Here is a 15,538-nt window from a genome sequence, read left to right as displayed (position 1 = left end):
GACCTTACAGGACAGTGAAGGGCAGGTAGGAGGCAAAACCCCTCCTCAGAGCAGTGTACTTCTGGATACCTAGAGAAGTCAAGCTCTCGAGCAACAGCAGAAGTGTCTAGAGAGTCAAGGTCCCCAGGAAGTTGGACAGTGCTCCAGGCTGGCACTGTCTAGGCCTTAACATGGTCTGCAAGCACGATGTAAAGAGACACAGGTAAAGAGTGCCTTTTTAAAAGGTTTTAAACAAAATTTTAGTGAATCACTGACAAATATGAAGTAGGTGTCTCTTGGGTTTTGAGCTAAATTTCAACCAAGCATTGCTTTTGACACAGCAAAACCCAAAGCCCTAATGCAAGTGATGTTTCAGTGCTAGGAGTCTTCCTGGCAGGATCCTACTTTGGGACTGGAGTGAGCATTCTGCTGCCATGGCAACAAGCACAGTAACACAAAAAAACTCACCCGGATTAATATTTTGAGACAACTGCTGTGCTGCAGCAAACATATTTGCTGATGATTCTAGAAACTGCAGAGGAAATAAAGAAGAAAATTTAGTATCATTAAAATAATAAACTTAATAATGAAAACATTTTTTAAAAATACCTTTTTCCATTTTAAATGCCAAGACAGTCTGACTACCTAACACAGATACAGTTATTGGTATTTTCCTACATTAACTCCTGCTTTAAATTTATTAAATGATTTTGAATTAAAGACTCTTCAGAGAAGCTTTCAAACAGGATTTAAAAATCTTTTAAAATGAAAGCTGAATGCTTAAAAGTGGTATACATCAGAACTAAAAGTGAGAAAATACTCTTCTATTACAAAATTATGACTATTGTATCTCTTTGTTATTTAACCTGCTATCAGACTCTCAATACAAAAAACTAGTAAATGTTACAAAGTCATCATGAAACCACGAAGTTGCTGTTATCTTGTCCGGAAAAGATGGGCAAACCTGTTGCCCTAGAGGCATTCTTGTGTACCTGGGCTATTTTTGTTTTCTTCTGCTGAAACTTGCAAAGACGCAATATCCGTGTCCCTGACTGGTCACTGAACTGCTCGTGGAACGGGTGCAGCAGCTGAACAGTCTCTCCAAAGCTTTAGAAAAGAAGAGAGAATTACAGCATGAAACTGGTATTTACATTCTGCTCTGAAGTACTGAAGGAAAGTCAGGATTTCAAATAAACTCACCTACACACAGCAATTTGTCCCACTTCTAGAAGAGTCAGTGCATTTCCAATAACTGCCAGGGATTCATAGGCAAGCTGTTAAAGAAAAAAAGTTACATCAAAAGATAGGCTATTCGAAGTTTTACTCAAAGCTCAATATTAAATATGAAGAACATTACTGAAATTATCTTTCATCCTTTAGAAAAATAATTGAAGAGACTGCCTGTCTTTTTTCCTGTCGTATGTAAGATGGTGCAATAAAGAGACACTAGTTCTGCTTGAGGGCTTCAGCTGATTTAGAGACACCACTTTAGGTAGAGTAATGAAATAAACACTGAAATAACTGTTTAGAAGTCCATTTTAATAAATAGAAGTGGGTTATGATGAATGGATATTTAGTGCTCCAATGAACTGCCAGATAAGGAAATTTCAGCCTTTTGTAGGACATAAAAAGTAATTTTACAGTGGAGATGTACACCTCTGTCTAACAAACTTAACAGCTCATCCGTTCAGCTAGTTTTCACTGATCTTTTGGTAATAAATCTCTTAGGCATGAAGTGATAAGAGTTTAAGCACATGGACTGGAAAAGCAGCTGCTCTGGAATTATTAGTCAGACTTTCCAGGAGCCACCAGCCCTGTATGCAACAAGTCAGCAACTGCCGTACTCATCAATGACAGGTAGTTTCCTCCACAGTTTTATTTTACCTGTTTAGAGTGATTGTCTATCATACTGGAGGAATCATCAATAGCCAGACAAATCTGGTACTGCCGTTTACTGGGCTTGGTCCTTCGCAGCCAGATCTTGTCTTTCCGGAACTGACTGGCAATATATGGGATCACTTTCCGCATGTTCAGTCTCTTCCCTGTTCTGAAGTCTCCTCTGAAAGATAAGAAAAGATACAGTGACACATATTACCAGCAAATATCTCATTTTGGAAATCCCTGACCTATGTAATATATACACCAAACAACAATTTTTTTGCAAAACACAACAAGTCCAAAATTAGTAGTTTAATATTTAGTTATAGATAAAAAAGATCCCCCACATTTTTAATGTAAGATGGATAGTCAGTGTTTTTAAATAAGTTTATATCTAGGTACTTAAAATGGCAGGCAGACCTTGAATTTAGATTCCGTCAGTTTGAAACAAGTCTATATATCTTAAAAAAATAATGATTTAATGTTATAAACAACATAAAACATTTTGACATTTAACATAATCTTTGACTTAACTTCAAATGGTGAAGTTGACTGATCACCTGTTGCATAGGAGAAAAAAATGTAGGAGGAAATATCCTCAGGATGGATGTCTACTACTATATCATGTTTGCATTTTATAAAATAACCTACGGTTCCCATACAAAAGGAAATTGAATGCATTTGCAAACAGGAATAATTACTGTAACACAAGAACAACATAGAGCTGCAGTTTTACAGAGGTTAAAGCATCACAAGCCCAGGAGTTTAAAGAAATCAGAAGCCTCAGAAAGACCCAACTTACTTCAGCTTGGCAGCCTGAGTGGGTTCCAGTATGAGTCGCAGCTGTTCACAAAGCTGCTGTGATAGAGGAGCTGTCAGTACCAAATACCTCTGCCACAACTGTGCTGCTTCCTTCTCCTACAACATCACACAAAGAAATCAAAGTGAATGATGAAAAAACAAAAGAAGTTGGGAATCACTGTCTGAATAAAGAAACCAAACCTCAGTGCACTGAGGAGAAGGCAGTAAGGAGAAGGCAGTAACCAGCTAAAACTGAGGGTGTCTCATGACAATCTGCCTTCACATTCAAAACAAGATCTGAAACATCATCCTGCTTCAAGAATAATGTAATTTTTTTTCAGAATAAGTTAAACGTAACAACAAAAACAATATCTAAATCATGTGATTTAAAGTATTTAGATTCCAGCCTGCTTGGATTCCTTAAGGTTTTAGCAGTAAAACAAGATGAAATAATGCAGTGAAGGATTCTTATGACAGTTTTATATTCAAATGAGGTCACAAACCTCCTCTGGAGTTCCAGGCTGTTGTGTCTGCCAAGCTTCCAACTGCCTTTCAAGTTCTTTTCTTAGCTCTTCAGGATCTCTAATGATGAGCTAGAAGTGGAGTTATGAGTTTTATGAGACAGAAAAGTTTACACATCTGGTAATCCCCAAAGTATAGCAAACTATAAAAAAAGTAAAAATGCATTGTCCTTGTTCTTTTAAACACAAAAATACCTGAATACCTAGATAAAGATTCTAAATCTCCATGGTTTTTTTAATAGCTTCCATGTACATGAAGGATAAATACCTCCCCACAAATATCTCCTTATGTGATATAATCAATATAGAAAAAAGCTAGGAACATCTATGATACTGACACTGAATATAACAAAATACAGAACTTCTAGATAAATCCATGAAATGATCCTGACAAATACCAGATTTAATGACAGTATAATGGAGATCAAACTACTGAACACTGTATCTAACTAGTATCTTTGAAAATACAGTATACTTCACTTAATTATAGTTTTTTAAAACCTTCATTCAAACAAGCTGAAGACTGAATGACATTCATCCTCCTTACCTGGCACCAAGTATTATTTGATAAGCCATTCTGTTAAAGGACACCCCAGCTTTATGATACTTCGTTGTGATTTCAGTGACAACCTCTGTTCCTGACTTACAAAACCCCAGTTTAGCTAAAGAGCAGTACATGGTCTACATAACCTGTGGGCTTATGGATTAAGGAAAATAAGCCCATGTTTGCTAACTAGTTAGTCCCAGTAACTTCTCATTCCTCAAGAAGCAGCAGCTGTGCCACTGATCATCTACTGCAGGTTTAAGGGAGGACGAATATACATGGGGGCATTTCTCTCTTCCTTTCACTGAAAGGTGAGAAGCTGCACCTTTCCCCCAGCAGGCACTTTTCCTTCCCCTTTATATGGTGCTGCAAGAGCTCCCTCTCCTGTTTCATATTTTGTGTGCCAACTGGAAAAAAGCCTACAAGCCCCAAACCCACAATTATTCTAACAAGAGAACACTTGCATTCAGCAGCCTTTTTCCTAAGACCTGCAACATTCGGCATTAAGATGGAAATACCCAGTGTAGCTGGCACACAATCCTTTCTGTGTTATGCATAGAAACAGTAAAATAGCATCCCCCAAGTGTGTACTTAGGATACTATACTGTAAGAATAAAAGGTCAATCCTTCTAAGAAAACCACACCCTGAAAACATTTTTACTTTATCAACTGGTTATCCACCACCAACTGCTTCTATGCCATAGGTCTTTCTGATAAAATATGCTTTTTAACAGAAGTTGGCACTGGGAAACCATGAGTGTTATATGAAACACTAGGATTTTCTAGGCCTTGGTATTTTTTGAATCAAGAATTTTTGAATCAATTCATAAAAAGCTCAAATGGTTCTACAGTACCTGCAAATCAGATTTTATAAAGAAGTAATATATTGTAATGAATTAACTGAAGTGGATTCTCTGTCCACAATGGTGCTTTAAAGTCAGTGATGCCTAGCACTCTAGTCACTCTGAACCCTTTTGTTATCTTCAGGCCACACACCCTTGCCCATTGCTTTCCACTTTATCCAAGCATTTGATCTAGAAATTCATCCGAGCAAAACAGTTCTTTACAGTTAGAAAAAGAAAAACTTTCAAAAAATTATCTGAGAAGGTTCTATGCTAAGGATGGGTAGAACTAGATATTTTAAAGGCATCTTTCAGCTGCATATACATAAGTTCACTGTGTGTTACTTTTCATTCTGTTATTAAATAATAGTAGGCCACTGAGTTGGCTTAAAAAGAATTCCAGTCTTTTGCATTCACAGAGTATCATTAACAAAGGTCAAGTAAAACCATTTGTTTCTCCTACTGTAGCTGAAAGAAGGCAGACTGGGTATCCTACCTGGGTAGTGTCCATCAGAAACTGGTGGGCTGTGTGTATGGTTGAGTCCTTGCTTCTCTCTGGCTTCTCTTCAGTCACCTTTGGCAGCTTTTCTGGTGCAGAATCATTGACATCCTCTGAGTCAAAAGTCTGGGTCTCTGGCTCCACGTCACCTGGTCCTACAACCACAAAACTGATTACTGACTTCGTAGATCACACATAATACAAGAAGCAATGTCGTATCTTGACTCTTTTATAAAGCAACTCACATGCTTTGTAGTGCCACATAGACTTTTTTTTTTTTTTAAAGTACCAAATGTTAAAATATTTAGTTCTGGGAATGGGATGAACACACCTTGCAACTCACTGGAACAGACAAATATGCACTTCCTAATGCAAATTGTTTTTCTCTCTTGTAACCTTCTGGCCAAATAAACAAAATAATACTGAACAGATCTTTAACACTTGACAATTCCATTGGTGAAGTACACTTACTAATTTTCATAGCCTCTCTGACAGAATGATAGGAGGTTTGATGTAGTTTGAGAACAGTCAGAAAATCATCATTAAAAAATGGCAATCTTTGCTTATCTTTTACTCTCTAATTTTTTAACAGAACAGTTTTCCATAAATCTAAAATCAATTTATAAATAAAGGAATGGACTTAAGATTTTTTTATTGTTTCCACTACAGTATGCTGTTTAACAACTTTTTTTTTAAGAGTTACTCTCAAGGAGAAAAAGTATGACATTGTAGATGTTTCAAAGACTAGTTTTTCAGAACATACAATTAGAGAATCATGTGGAAAAACAAATAGACTGATTACCTGTACCATAAAGCTAAAGAGTCTAGCAAGAGATTTAAGTGATTAAAGCTCAAGGGAGTAGGAGGCAAGAATGTAGGCTTGTAAAACTCATCTCCCCTCTCCAGCTGTCCTTTGCATTGTTCATGAAGAAAACTTCAAAATTCCAAGCTACAGTGTAATTTACTTAGATCCATCGAAATTGCAATTTCTGTTGCAACTGGCAAGCGATACTTTTATTCAGCTTATATTGTGTAGGGGGGCTGTGTGGCTGACAAGTCACACCTATCTTCTCCTCTGCCAACCACTTCTGTTAGCTGCTCAGTTTTGTTCCCACTTAAGAAAGGCAGTGAGAGTTTGGTGATACCTCACTGGATGTTGTTCAGACCAGCTCCTCAACTTCTTCCTGATTTTTTGGTTTTTTTTTGTTTTGTTTTTGGTTTTGTTGGGTTTTTTTGCCAGAAGTTATACATAAAAATGTTGAGTTACGTGGTGCTGATGGTGGTAACACCAGAATGCATTGTTGTATGCCAATTAATTAAGCAGATTGGCATTGTGTTGAACAATAGGGAAGTCTTTGCTTTTTATTTCTTCAAAGTGGTAGATAAAGATTAGAGACCATTAAGTTGAAAGAAAGCAGCAAACCCCTCTGTCACTCAAACAATTTAGCAAAGGCTAATGCTGGTTACTAGGCAAAAGTAAGAATACTGCTGCAGAGAAGTCAATTTAGTGAAGGCATTTTAGCCTTATGAAACATCTTATGACAGATGAGTCTTATGGAACTCATCCATTACATGCAAATCTAAAAACCTACATATACATCTAAAGATCCATATCAGCACATATTCAGTATGCTTTTTGAGTTAATGTACCAGGTTTAGTGGCAGTACACGTCTTTTTTTCTGGCTTCAGCTCTTCAGTGTCTACTGCTGTGAGATCCTCGTTCTGCATTTCTGTTTCCATTGCTGCATCTTCACAGTCTTCTTCTTCCTTTTCTTCAGGAGGCATAAAAGGTTTCTCTTGTTCCTTGCTAGCTACATCTGCACAAAGACAACAATCTTTATCAAGAGGAAGGCGGAAGAAGTAGTCAAGTTAAAAAAAAAATGTTGCATTCTGAGGACACTGCATATCAGTTTCAGTGAACTTAGAAGAGATCTGAGCCTCAAACCCCTGTTTTATCTTTCACTGTGCTGTTGTGTGTTGCATTAGTAAGCTATTGCCCTGATTAACTGAAATAAGATTTGGAGAGAATAGATTGTAAAGATATTGATTAAGATAAAATCCTTTTTTTTTCAGTAAATTCAGTATTTTCAAAAGTGTTACTGTTAGTTTGAATCTGACTGCCAAAGAGTAGCATTTATTGTAGTGAAATGGTGCTGCATCTTTAACCAAAGCAAGGATTGTTAAACATAACTTTAAAAAGCAAGCAGGGAACACTACAGCATATAGGAGTGTTTCAGGATTTGGTTATGCATTGACAACTCTTGACACCCAGAAATACCACTGTACCGTATGTCTGTGCATCATAGTGTTCAGAGCCTTGTTTTATATGTTCAAATGCATCAGCCTCCTCCACGTTTTGTTTGGGCTGAGTTGTATCCTGCTTTGCTTCACTGCTGGATTCCATGGTTCTCAGTCGCTTATGGATGTATTCATTGTGATCTCCCATCGAGCGCTCGTTGTCTGCCTGCCCAGGTTTCCTTTTGAAACTCTGAAAAAGAACAAATTAACACTGTGAACTTCAAGTGAGGTGTAACCCAACACTAATGAGAACAGTGTTCTAACAAGGAGAAGCTAAGTCCTACCTATTTGCTGGTTAATACTAAGACATTTAAACAAAAATTTTTTAAAAAATTAAGATATTATATGAACCTGGGTATTTTTTCTGCTTTGCTTCTGAGAAGCCATCCGGGCCATGCGTGTGGATTCATGGCCTTCTGATTGATTTGCACTTGAAGCTCCAGTTCCACTTTCCTAGAAAAAAAAATTCAAGTGTAACTGAAAATACCAACTACTGTAAACAAACTCCAGATGTTAAACTGCAATGCATTGCTACCTTCTGTTGTAACTGACCTAATGGCTCATAAATGCAAGTACAATTCTTATGGAGAGTAGAAAAGCCCCTTCTGCAGCTCAACAATTACCCTAAACTTATCTTTATAGCAGTGAAAATGCAGGGTTATCTACATGATCTTGAAAGTTTTTTCCAGTGAATTTATAACTGGTACAAACTAAATCTTATACGCAGTTCTTAAAAACTATGGCAGCAATTAACTCCTTGATTTCAACTTGAAACGATGTTCACAAATTTAGCAGTTTTAACTCAGGCACCTCTATGTAATTTACCTCTTTAGACTGGTCCTTTTCTGAAGCCTCTCCAGCCAGCTCAACAGCACTGTCACTCTGCAGATTTTCTTGCCCAGTCTGCCCTTGTGTTTCATGCTCCATTCTTTCCTCAGCCTCAGGGATCGGCTCATCCATCTCTGAATTGTCTTTATCTTCCTCTTCCTGAAATAACATCAGATTATTTTAGCATTCTAAAAAACACTGAGAACTGAGTGTTATTGAAAAGCACTTAAAAGATTAATACAGTCATCAGTCAGGAAGGGTTAACAAGTACAGCTCTTATTATCTTGATGAAAGTCTCACTAACATTATATCTACTCAATATCAAAGTTGTTTCAGAGTATCACAGAACACATCCATTTCTTAAATCTTGTATAAGGCAATTACAAAAATGAAAATAATACTTTTATTTATTACACTCTACCTGAGGTTGAAGGCCTTGGTCTTCATTAGGGATTCCCTTCTCTTCAGCAGATTCATTTTTTTTCTCATCAGGTGATTGTGATTCTTCCTCTTCTTCTTCTGCATTCTTGGTGTTCCCTGTGTTCTCTTCTTGATCATGAGCATCTTGGTTGCCTTCATTTTCCTTCTCCTCTTTATCTTCAGAAATGCCTTCTTCAGCTGCTTTTGCATCTTGATCATCTCTTTCTGTCTCACCAGTATCCTCTTCATTCTGTTCTTCTGTCTGCTCTGCCTCATTTAAATCTACAGGTTTCTCATCTATTTCAAAAGCATTTTCTTCTGGAATTAAAAAAAAAAATAAAAAATGGGATTTAAAACTTTCAGTGAAGTACAGAGACAGTGAGTATCACAGATTTTTGGAATAAAATTGCCCAGTGTACCAAAAACCCATAAAATGCTGAGTTCTATACATAGAATCTGATTTTCTGTAGCCAGATAATCCCTTTAAGTCACAACTGATTTCTAACAAGCAATACAGCAGGATGAGTTCCTATTAACTTCCTTTAACCTAATATTCCTGAGCATTAGTTGACATTTAAGAGTACAAGTACTTGAAAGTATAATAGGAAAAAAAATGAAACCACAAAAGCAACCGGAGAACTAAATAAGGAGATTGCAGCATAAGTTAGGCTGTATCACTTGGATAACATGAGAACACCTGTTCCACAGTGTGCATCAAAGGGAGGTAAAGTAAAATGCTGTAATGCTGAGCTCTTGTCTGGCCCGCATTTGATACGTTGGCATTTTGATACACAAATGAATTTGCAGCTTCTTGGTCGTTAAACAGAATTCTACCACATCCTCTCTCCTTTCTATAGAGAAAAAGGGCTCATGATCTGATCGTCCCCCCCATTTCCATCTGGCTTTCATGTAGGCATCTATAGCAATTTTCAGCTCTACCTTCATCCTCCTCATCATCACTCTTCTCATCATTCTCCAGGTTCAAATTATCAGGAAGGTCCAAAGGTTCAACTTCAGGCTCCTTTTCTTGCTGGCCATGATAAGGATCTACTTCATTGTCATCATACTCACGCTGTCAGCAAAAGAATAGGAGGAAAAATAACAGCATGAGTGGGAGGATAGGCAAAGATAAGAAATAAGATACTACTGGATTCCCTATGACAAAGAAATACTGGATACAGTATTACATTCTGATCCGTTAAAAGTGGATTTCCAGTGTACACATACTCATGCTTGAAGAGCAGAAAGACTGATTCCAGCAAATGCATTTACATAAGTTGGTGGTACTTAAAACCAGTATATTTTGTGTTCAGAAGCCAATTTTCCTAGCTGAAACATTCTAAACAGAATATGCACTCTTGGATACATTAAATGCACTCTTGCATACTAAGGTGTTTCTGTTTATATATACAACAGAATTAAGGGTTTTAAAGCTTTGTCCACCAAAACATCAATTCAGTGTAAAGCCTGTTTTGGTAGCCATCAGAAGTTCAGGGAACTGCAAACAAAAATTCTTTCTGGAATATGAGTCAGAAAATGCATATATATTATAATAGATACAGTATGGTTTACTTTTGGCTCTGAAATGAACTTTTTTTCAGTGCACTTCACTATTATTTAAAAAAAAAAAAAAAAGCATTTCAAATTCTCAGAAGCACAGGATATGAGCAGCAGAGTGTGGTTTAACAGCAAGATACTCCATGTTGTCCAAATAATTTTTACCTCATCAATTTGTTCATGGATTTTCTCATTATTTTCACTGTCCTCTTCCTGTTGCTCTTTTTCCTCCTTCTTGGGAGGTTGTTTTTTATTATCCTTGTTCGCTGTTCCCAAATTGTCATCTTTTGCAACGAGCTCTGAATCCTCCTATTAACAAACAGAAAAAAAAAAACTTAATTGTACTACCTGCATTTCAAAGTCTCAATGACAAGACATCATCTCCTACAGAAAAAAAAGACAACACTAAATAAAACTTATCCCTTGAAATTATCCTGAAGACCAAGAGCTAAGAGAGGCAATTCTCATTCTAGGTCACATTAAGTTAGCAGAGTTCAATTACTTTGATACTTTTTCCCCCCACCTCTTTCCGTATTACCTCATCCATTCCTGGTCCAGTTTCTTCTGTTTTACTACTAGCATCTTCATCATCATCATCATCTTCATCCCCCCAGAGCCTTTCATCTAGTTTATCTTCAGATTCAGCATTATCAAGATTGCCCATCTGCTTATCCAGTTCCTCCTCTTCATCTGAATTTTCTTCATCTTCTGTGTACAGTTCAGAATGTGTTTCAGTGCAGAGGAGAGACAGCTAATGTTTTTGTTAACTTTATAAACAATAAGCAGTCATACTTAGAACCTTAATTTCATCACCCTGTTCAGTTAATTGCTATATGCTGACAAAGACACACATGCACATGTTATAGAAAAGTATCGACCATTACTGGACTGATATGTAACTTTTCTTGTATGGTGGCCATAATGGTAGAACCAAACCTTTTTTCTCCCGTTCTCCATCATGCATCTTTCCTTCAAAGTCTTCAGACATTTCAATTGCATTGTCTTCTCCTTCAATGTCTGGTTTAGAATCTTGATCCTCTTTCTCCTTCTCTTGACCTTTTTGAAAACTGTCTTCTATCTAAATCATTGGTAAAGCCAAAAATTACAATGGATCTTGCTTATATATTAAAAAGTTATTTAGGTATGACAACAATATTTATAAGCTGATATGCAAAGATAAAAGCCAACATAAATAGGAAACTGAAGGTAACTTCAAATTTCTTTCACCCAAGACATTGACATCATGGATTTCAAGAGCTTTTTCAGTTTTACTTCAATTAAACAAGAACAACCCCAAACACTTGCCTGATCTTCACTTTCTATTTTGTCGCTCACATCCTTCTTTCCTTCCCCTTCTCCAATACCACCGTCCTCATAATCATGGAACTCTGTTGCTCCCTCTCCAGCTTCCTCTTCAAGTAATTCTTTTGGCAGACAAAACCCCTGGAAAGGCGAACAGAAACTCAAAATCTCCTTTGGTAGTAAGTACATCTTTCAGCTGAGTTCCTACTTAAGACTTTTACACATTAAATATATGCTTGCCTTATACCCATTGTTGCCTCTAATAACTTACTTTCAGGGCAAGCTCTGTAAAAATGCTGGTTAGAACAGAAAGCAATTTTCCAGTACTCCTGTGAGATGCCAGTGAAATGGTGAGGTAGAACAAGATGAGGTCTGAATACTTGCAGAGCATGGGCTTTAGACGCACCAGCAAATAGCAGGACTGGTTGAAGAACTGCAGTTAAAACAAAAAAATAGTTGTCAGTCATTATTTGTACTTACTGTTATGCACCTCAGAGAGGGTCATGATAGTGACTGAAAACAGATGCTCAAATCAGCCGTATCAGTAGGTGAGTTTAAGTACAATTCCTAAAATTTCTGGAGCTTTTTCTAGATTTTTCACAAAAGAAACTTTGTCTTCTTACTATAGGAATGTCTGGCTTTTGCACTATGGAAGACTACCTTTATTTGGCCACAGTTTCTCACATGCTTCTAGTTCTAAGGCATTGGGCAAGAAGCAGCAAAACACTTTTAATCACCAAAGTAGTTCACAATCTCAAATCTCTTGAGACCTCTAAGACAAAAGACTTTTCAGCAATTTTACCTTATGTTTATATGAAGTGCAGTCTTCCCTGTAAGATTTCAGGATATCCAGGAGTTCTGAAACACCTAAAATTGCCTTCTGCACATGTAAAGACTCCAAATCAGCAGAAAGATCTTCATCCAGAAGTTTAGTTATATGTCCTGCTTTAATCACATCAAAGAAGGCTTCATCCTCTTTGTTTGAAATACATTAAAAAAATGGAAATCAAATCAGAAATTCTAAAAATGTTGTAGCAAGCAATCTAAAAATATCTGTTTAAACAGACAACTCCTATTAAAATGGCAATTTCTTTGTGCATTGGTACCTCTGACACACACACAATTTAAGAAATTTTAAGGTTTGCATGGCTTAAACTCTTCTGCTCCCCACTCAAGTATATTGACAAACTTACCATTTTCCTCTGAAGACTTTTCTTCCTCTTTTCCACCTTCCTGTTTTCTCTCTACCAAACACTGAATGGCATACAGAACAGCATGGATAACAGCTTCCACTTTTGTCGAGAATTGCTCCACAAACTCTTCATCCGACTCCTGATTTCCTTTTGAATCGTAACACAGGCAGTTTTACATGGAAACACAGACTACAGGTTCCTGTATTTCCTTTATACAAGGACAATGACAGCACTATGCAATTTTTACTGCACAGTTCCACCAAACTCTCCTTGCTAATCCTGACCTACAACTATGGCGCAAGATCTGTCACTAATAGATATGGTAAAAAAATTGTACTGCACAAATAAAGTCTGTACTAAATTTTGCAAGTTTGAATCTGATGACGTTTTTGGATATCAGAAGGAATATGGGGCCACTTTTAGCAATAACCAAACAAATAAATTATTGTGTCTTTATCAACATCACAAATCAGGTAGAGAAATTTATCCTTACCACTGTAATTTGACACGGAAACAAGAAGCTGTGTTCTCCAGGCTGTGAAGTCTGAAGATGTGTTATTCACTTCTTCTTGTATATATTTTAGGCTCTTGATTAGTGCCATCTGATTTGCAGCTTCCTTGTCTTGCCCATTTGGAAGAAATAGGGCCTCTATGTTTTGTAACTGGGCTGAGACTTCCAGCAAACAACTCACAGCTGATGTGCAAACTTCAAAATCTCTCCTGCAACAGAAATACCATAATACTAAAAGAAAAAACAATCCAATTTAAGATTAAACCTTTCCTTGGGCATGGATCAGGGAGAGGCAGCAGAGCTCCATCTTGAATTTATTAAATGAGAAGTTTGACAACAAGCTTATATTCTCACTGTTTGAAGCTGAGAGAAAATCAGAAGATTGTTATTAAATAGGCTACAAATTTCTTTTAAAAAGAAAATTTCTTAGTTAAATTCAAGCTTGAAATTCACCTCATTAGCTAAGGAGCTATGGGAATAAAATCCTGAGAGACCAAAGACAAAGTGGGAAGCTGAGACAGAAATCTTTTTGACTTGTCAGGTAGTGAGAGAAGACATACATTTCTTTAAGGAGTCAAGCACTGCATTTTGCAAAAAAAGTGAATGGAAAAATGTCTGAAGAGCACCTGAATCCACTTTTCAATATATGCATAGGCAAAAATTTTCAAGATGACTTCACACATATAATATGAACATAAAACAGAAGAGAGGTTCAATTTACATGCATGTGTAGAACTCACCAGGAATAGAAAAAGGTCTCACGTGACTGTTGTCTTACTCTGTCAACTTCTGCTTTCATGGTCTTCACATTTGCCATCATTGCAGTCAACTGTGTAGCTACCTGCAGCCACAACTGATCCTTACTTCGCATCCTGCATCCAGGAGGCAACTGCTCAGCTGTTACTGGAGACAAGTGTTTTAGCTCTGTGGGAATCAGGTCAGGTATTCCTGCAAGAACATTTCCCATTTCAGGTACTGAACTCTCAAAAATGTTGGGTTTGACATCGGTTCTTTCACTATCACTGCACTTGGCTGACTCTTCTTTTGGGCAGCACTGGATAAACCAAGACAGCTCCTTGAGAACCATCACACACTGCATGGAAAGTTGCTGCAGTCTGTCAGTCCAGCGTTGCATACTGTCTTGAGGAGGAAATGCTGCATTGTATTCTCTGTCAGCAGTCAACCTAGAATCTATCTCTTGTACACAACTCAGGAGGTTCCTAGTAAAGAACAAGGAAGGAGAAGTTACAATCACTGAGTTTTATGTTATACTTCCTTTTTAAAAGCTCTACCTTTAACTAAATTAATTTAAAAAATATCAGTATCTAGATAATAACTTTTCCTGGAAGAACTAAAATTATAGGGGTTTTTTTAAGTTGTTTAATTAGTGATTTTTCCCCCTCTCTCTGAATTATGAAATAATTCAAAGTTATTGAATCTGGAAATCTGATTTGCTGTGAAAGTCACAGTAATGCAGGTAAGTGTCCTGAAAGTTTTACAATTCCTGTGACTGAGGAGCTGAGGAGCTTGTTTAGTCATGGTTTTTTGGTTTTTTTTCAAGTTTCCTGGGCTTAGAATAAACTCTGCACCAGTAATCTCCAGACCAGATTTCCTTCTCTGTACAAAGGTACTGGCTCCTAATCTGACTTCAAAAAGTTTGATGAATTGCAGTGTGTTGATCACCAAAATGCTCAACAATGGTAACATTTGCAGTGACTCCAATGACTCAAGCAGTGGAGTGAAAAATCACATCAAGTAAGAAAGATTCTTACACACTTTTCCTTGTACAGTTTTGACACAACATCTAGTATGTCCCACCTTTCTACAATTTTTCTTTGTAAGCTGCTGATGCTTTATTAATTTTGGCTCAAAATCCCATTCAGATCTTTTGCCCCAGATCAAGCCAATAACCTGAATGTAAACAAAATTAATTTAGGCCAATACCAAATGAGAGATATATAACAATCTCTAAGTTTAATGGTTTAACTGTGTAATTAACTACAGGAATTATTTCACATATATGCCTAACCTGTTTCACAAAATTATTTTAATTCCAAAATACAGGCTGCAGTGATAGAATAAACGTTCTATCTAGGCTTAATTGAGGGGAGGAGAAATATAGGGAAGCAGAGGAAAAAATTTTTGTTTTCTTCTACCTTATTTCTCCATCTTTTTTGAACTGATTTGCTTACTGTCACAACTTGTTGCCAACATTTAAAATTTGGAAGATGGAAAATACCTTAGTAAGATCCACTGTTCTGTCAATGCAGTAAGAGATCGTCTCTGTCTCACAAGCATCTGCATGAGGTGTGCAGTGAACCCTTTGCATCGTTCAATGCTACCCAGTCCAAGATCCTAAACAAA

The 15,538-nt window shown here is 36.9% G+C and overlaps 1 protein-coding gene across 1 annotated transcript in view; it reads right to left on the bottom strand.

Annotated features, from left to right (window-relative positions):
* The window catches only part of MDN1 (midasin AAA ATPase 1), a 90,692-nt gene that overhangs the window by 3,581 nt on the left and 71,573 nt on the right, over window positions 1–15,538 (bottom strand). The window contains exons 78-100 of the mRNA XM_085056356.1: window positions 15,414–15,529; window positions 13,915–14,394; window positions 13,157–13,383; window positions 12,664–12,810; window positions 12,273–12,445; window positions 11,742–11,903; window positions 11,470–11,611; window positions 11,105–11,242; window positions 10,707–10,876; window positions 10,334–10,477; window positions 9,551–9,683; window positions 8,613–8,929; window positions 8,189–8,350; window positions 7,715–7,816; window positions 7,352–7,553; window positions 6,715–6,882; window positions 5,062–5,219; window positions 3,162–3,251; window positions 2,660–2,775; window positions 1,864–2,038; window positions 1,180–1,253; window positions 972–1,086; window positions 448–511 (exon numbers count right to left, since the gene is read on the bottom strand). Of these exons, the coding sequence (XP_084912482.1) occupies window positions 448–511; window positions 972–1,086; window positions 1,180–1,253; window positions 1,864–2,038; window positions 2,660–2,775; window positions 3,162–3,251; window positions 5,062–5,219; window positions 6,715–6,882; window positions 7,352–7,553; window positions 7,715–7,816; window positions 8,189–8,350; window positions 8,613–8,929; window positions 9,551–9,683; window positions 10,334–10,477; window positions 10,707–10,876; window positions 11,105–11,242; window positions 11,470–11,611; window positions 11,742–11,903; window positions 12,273–12,445; window positions 12,664–12,810; window positions 13,157–13,383; window positions 13,915–14,394; window positions 15,414–15,529 (3,775 nt within the window). The remainder of the gene's footprint in view (window positions 1–447; window positions 512–971; window positions 1,087–1,179; window positions 1,254–1,863; window positions 2,039–2,659; window positions 2,776–3,161; window positions 3,252–5,061; window positions 5,220–6,714; window positions 6,883–7,351; window positions 7,554–7,714; window positions 7,817–8,188; window positions 8,351–8,612; window positions 8,930–9,550; window positions 9,684–10,333; window positions 10,478–10,706; window positions 10,877–11,104; window positions 11,243–11,469; window positions 11,612–11,741; window positions 11,904–12,272; window positions 12,446–12,663; window positions 12,811–13,156; window positions 13,384–13,914; window positions 14,395–15,413; window positions 15,530–15,538) is intronic.

This window comes from Lichenostomus cassidix, chromosome 3, assembly GCF_008360975.1.
Source record: "Lichenostomus cassidix isolate B80296 chromosome 3, HeHo_3.0, whole genome shotgun sequence".
Taxonomy (NCBI): domain Eukaryota; kingdom Metazoa; phylum Chordata; class Aves; order Passeriformes; family Meliphagidae; genus Lichenostomus; species Lichenostomus cassidix.
The sequence above is the reverse complement of the archived record's forward strand: the minus strand, read 5'-3'. Positions and strand labels throughout refer to the sequence as shown.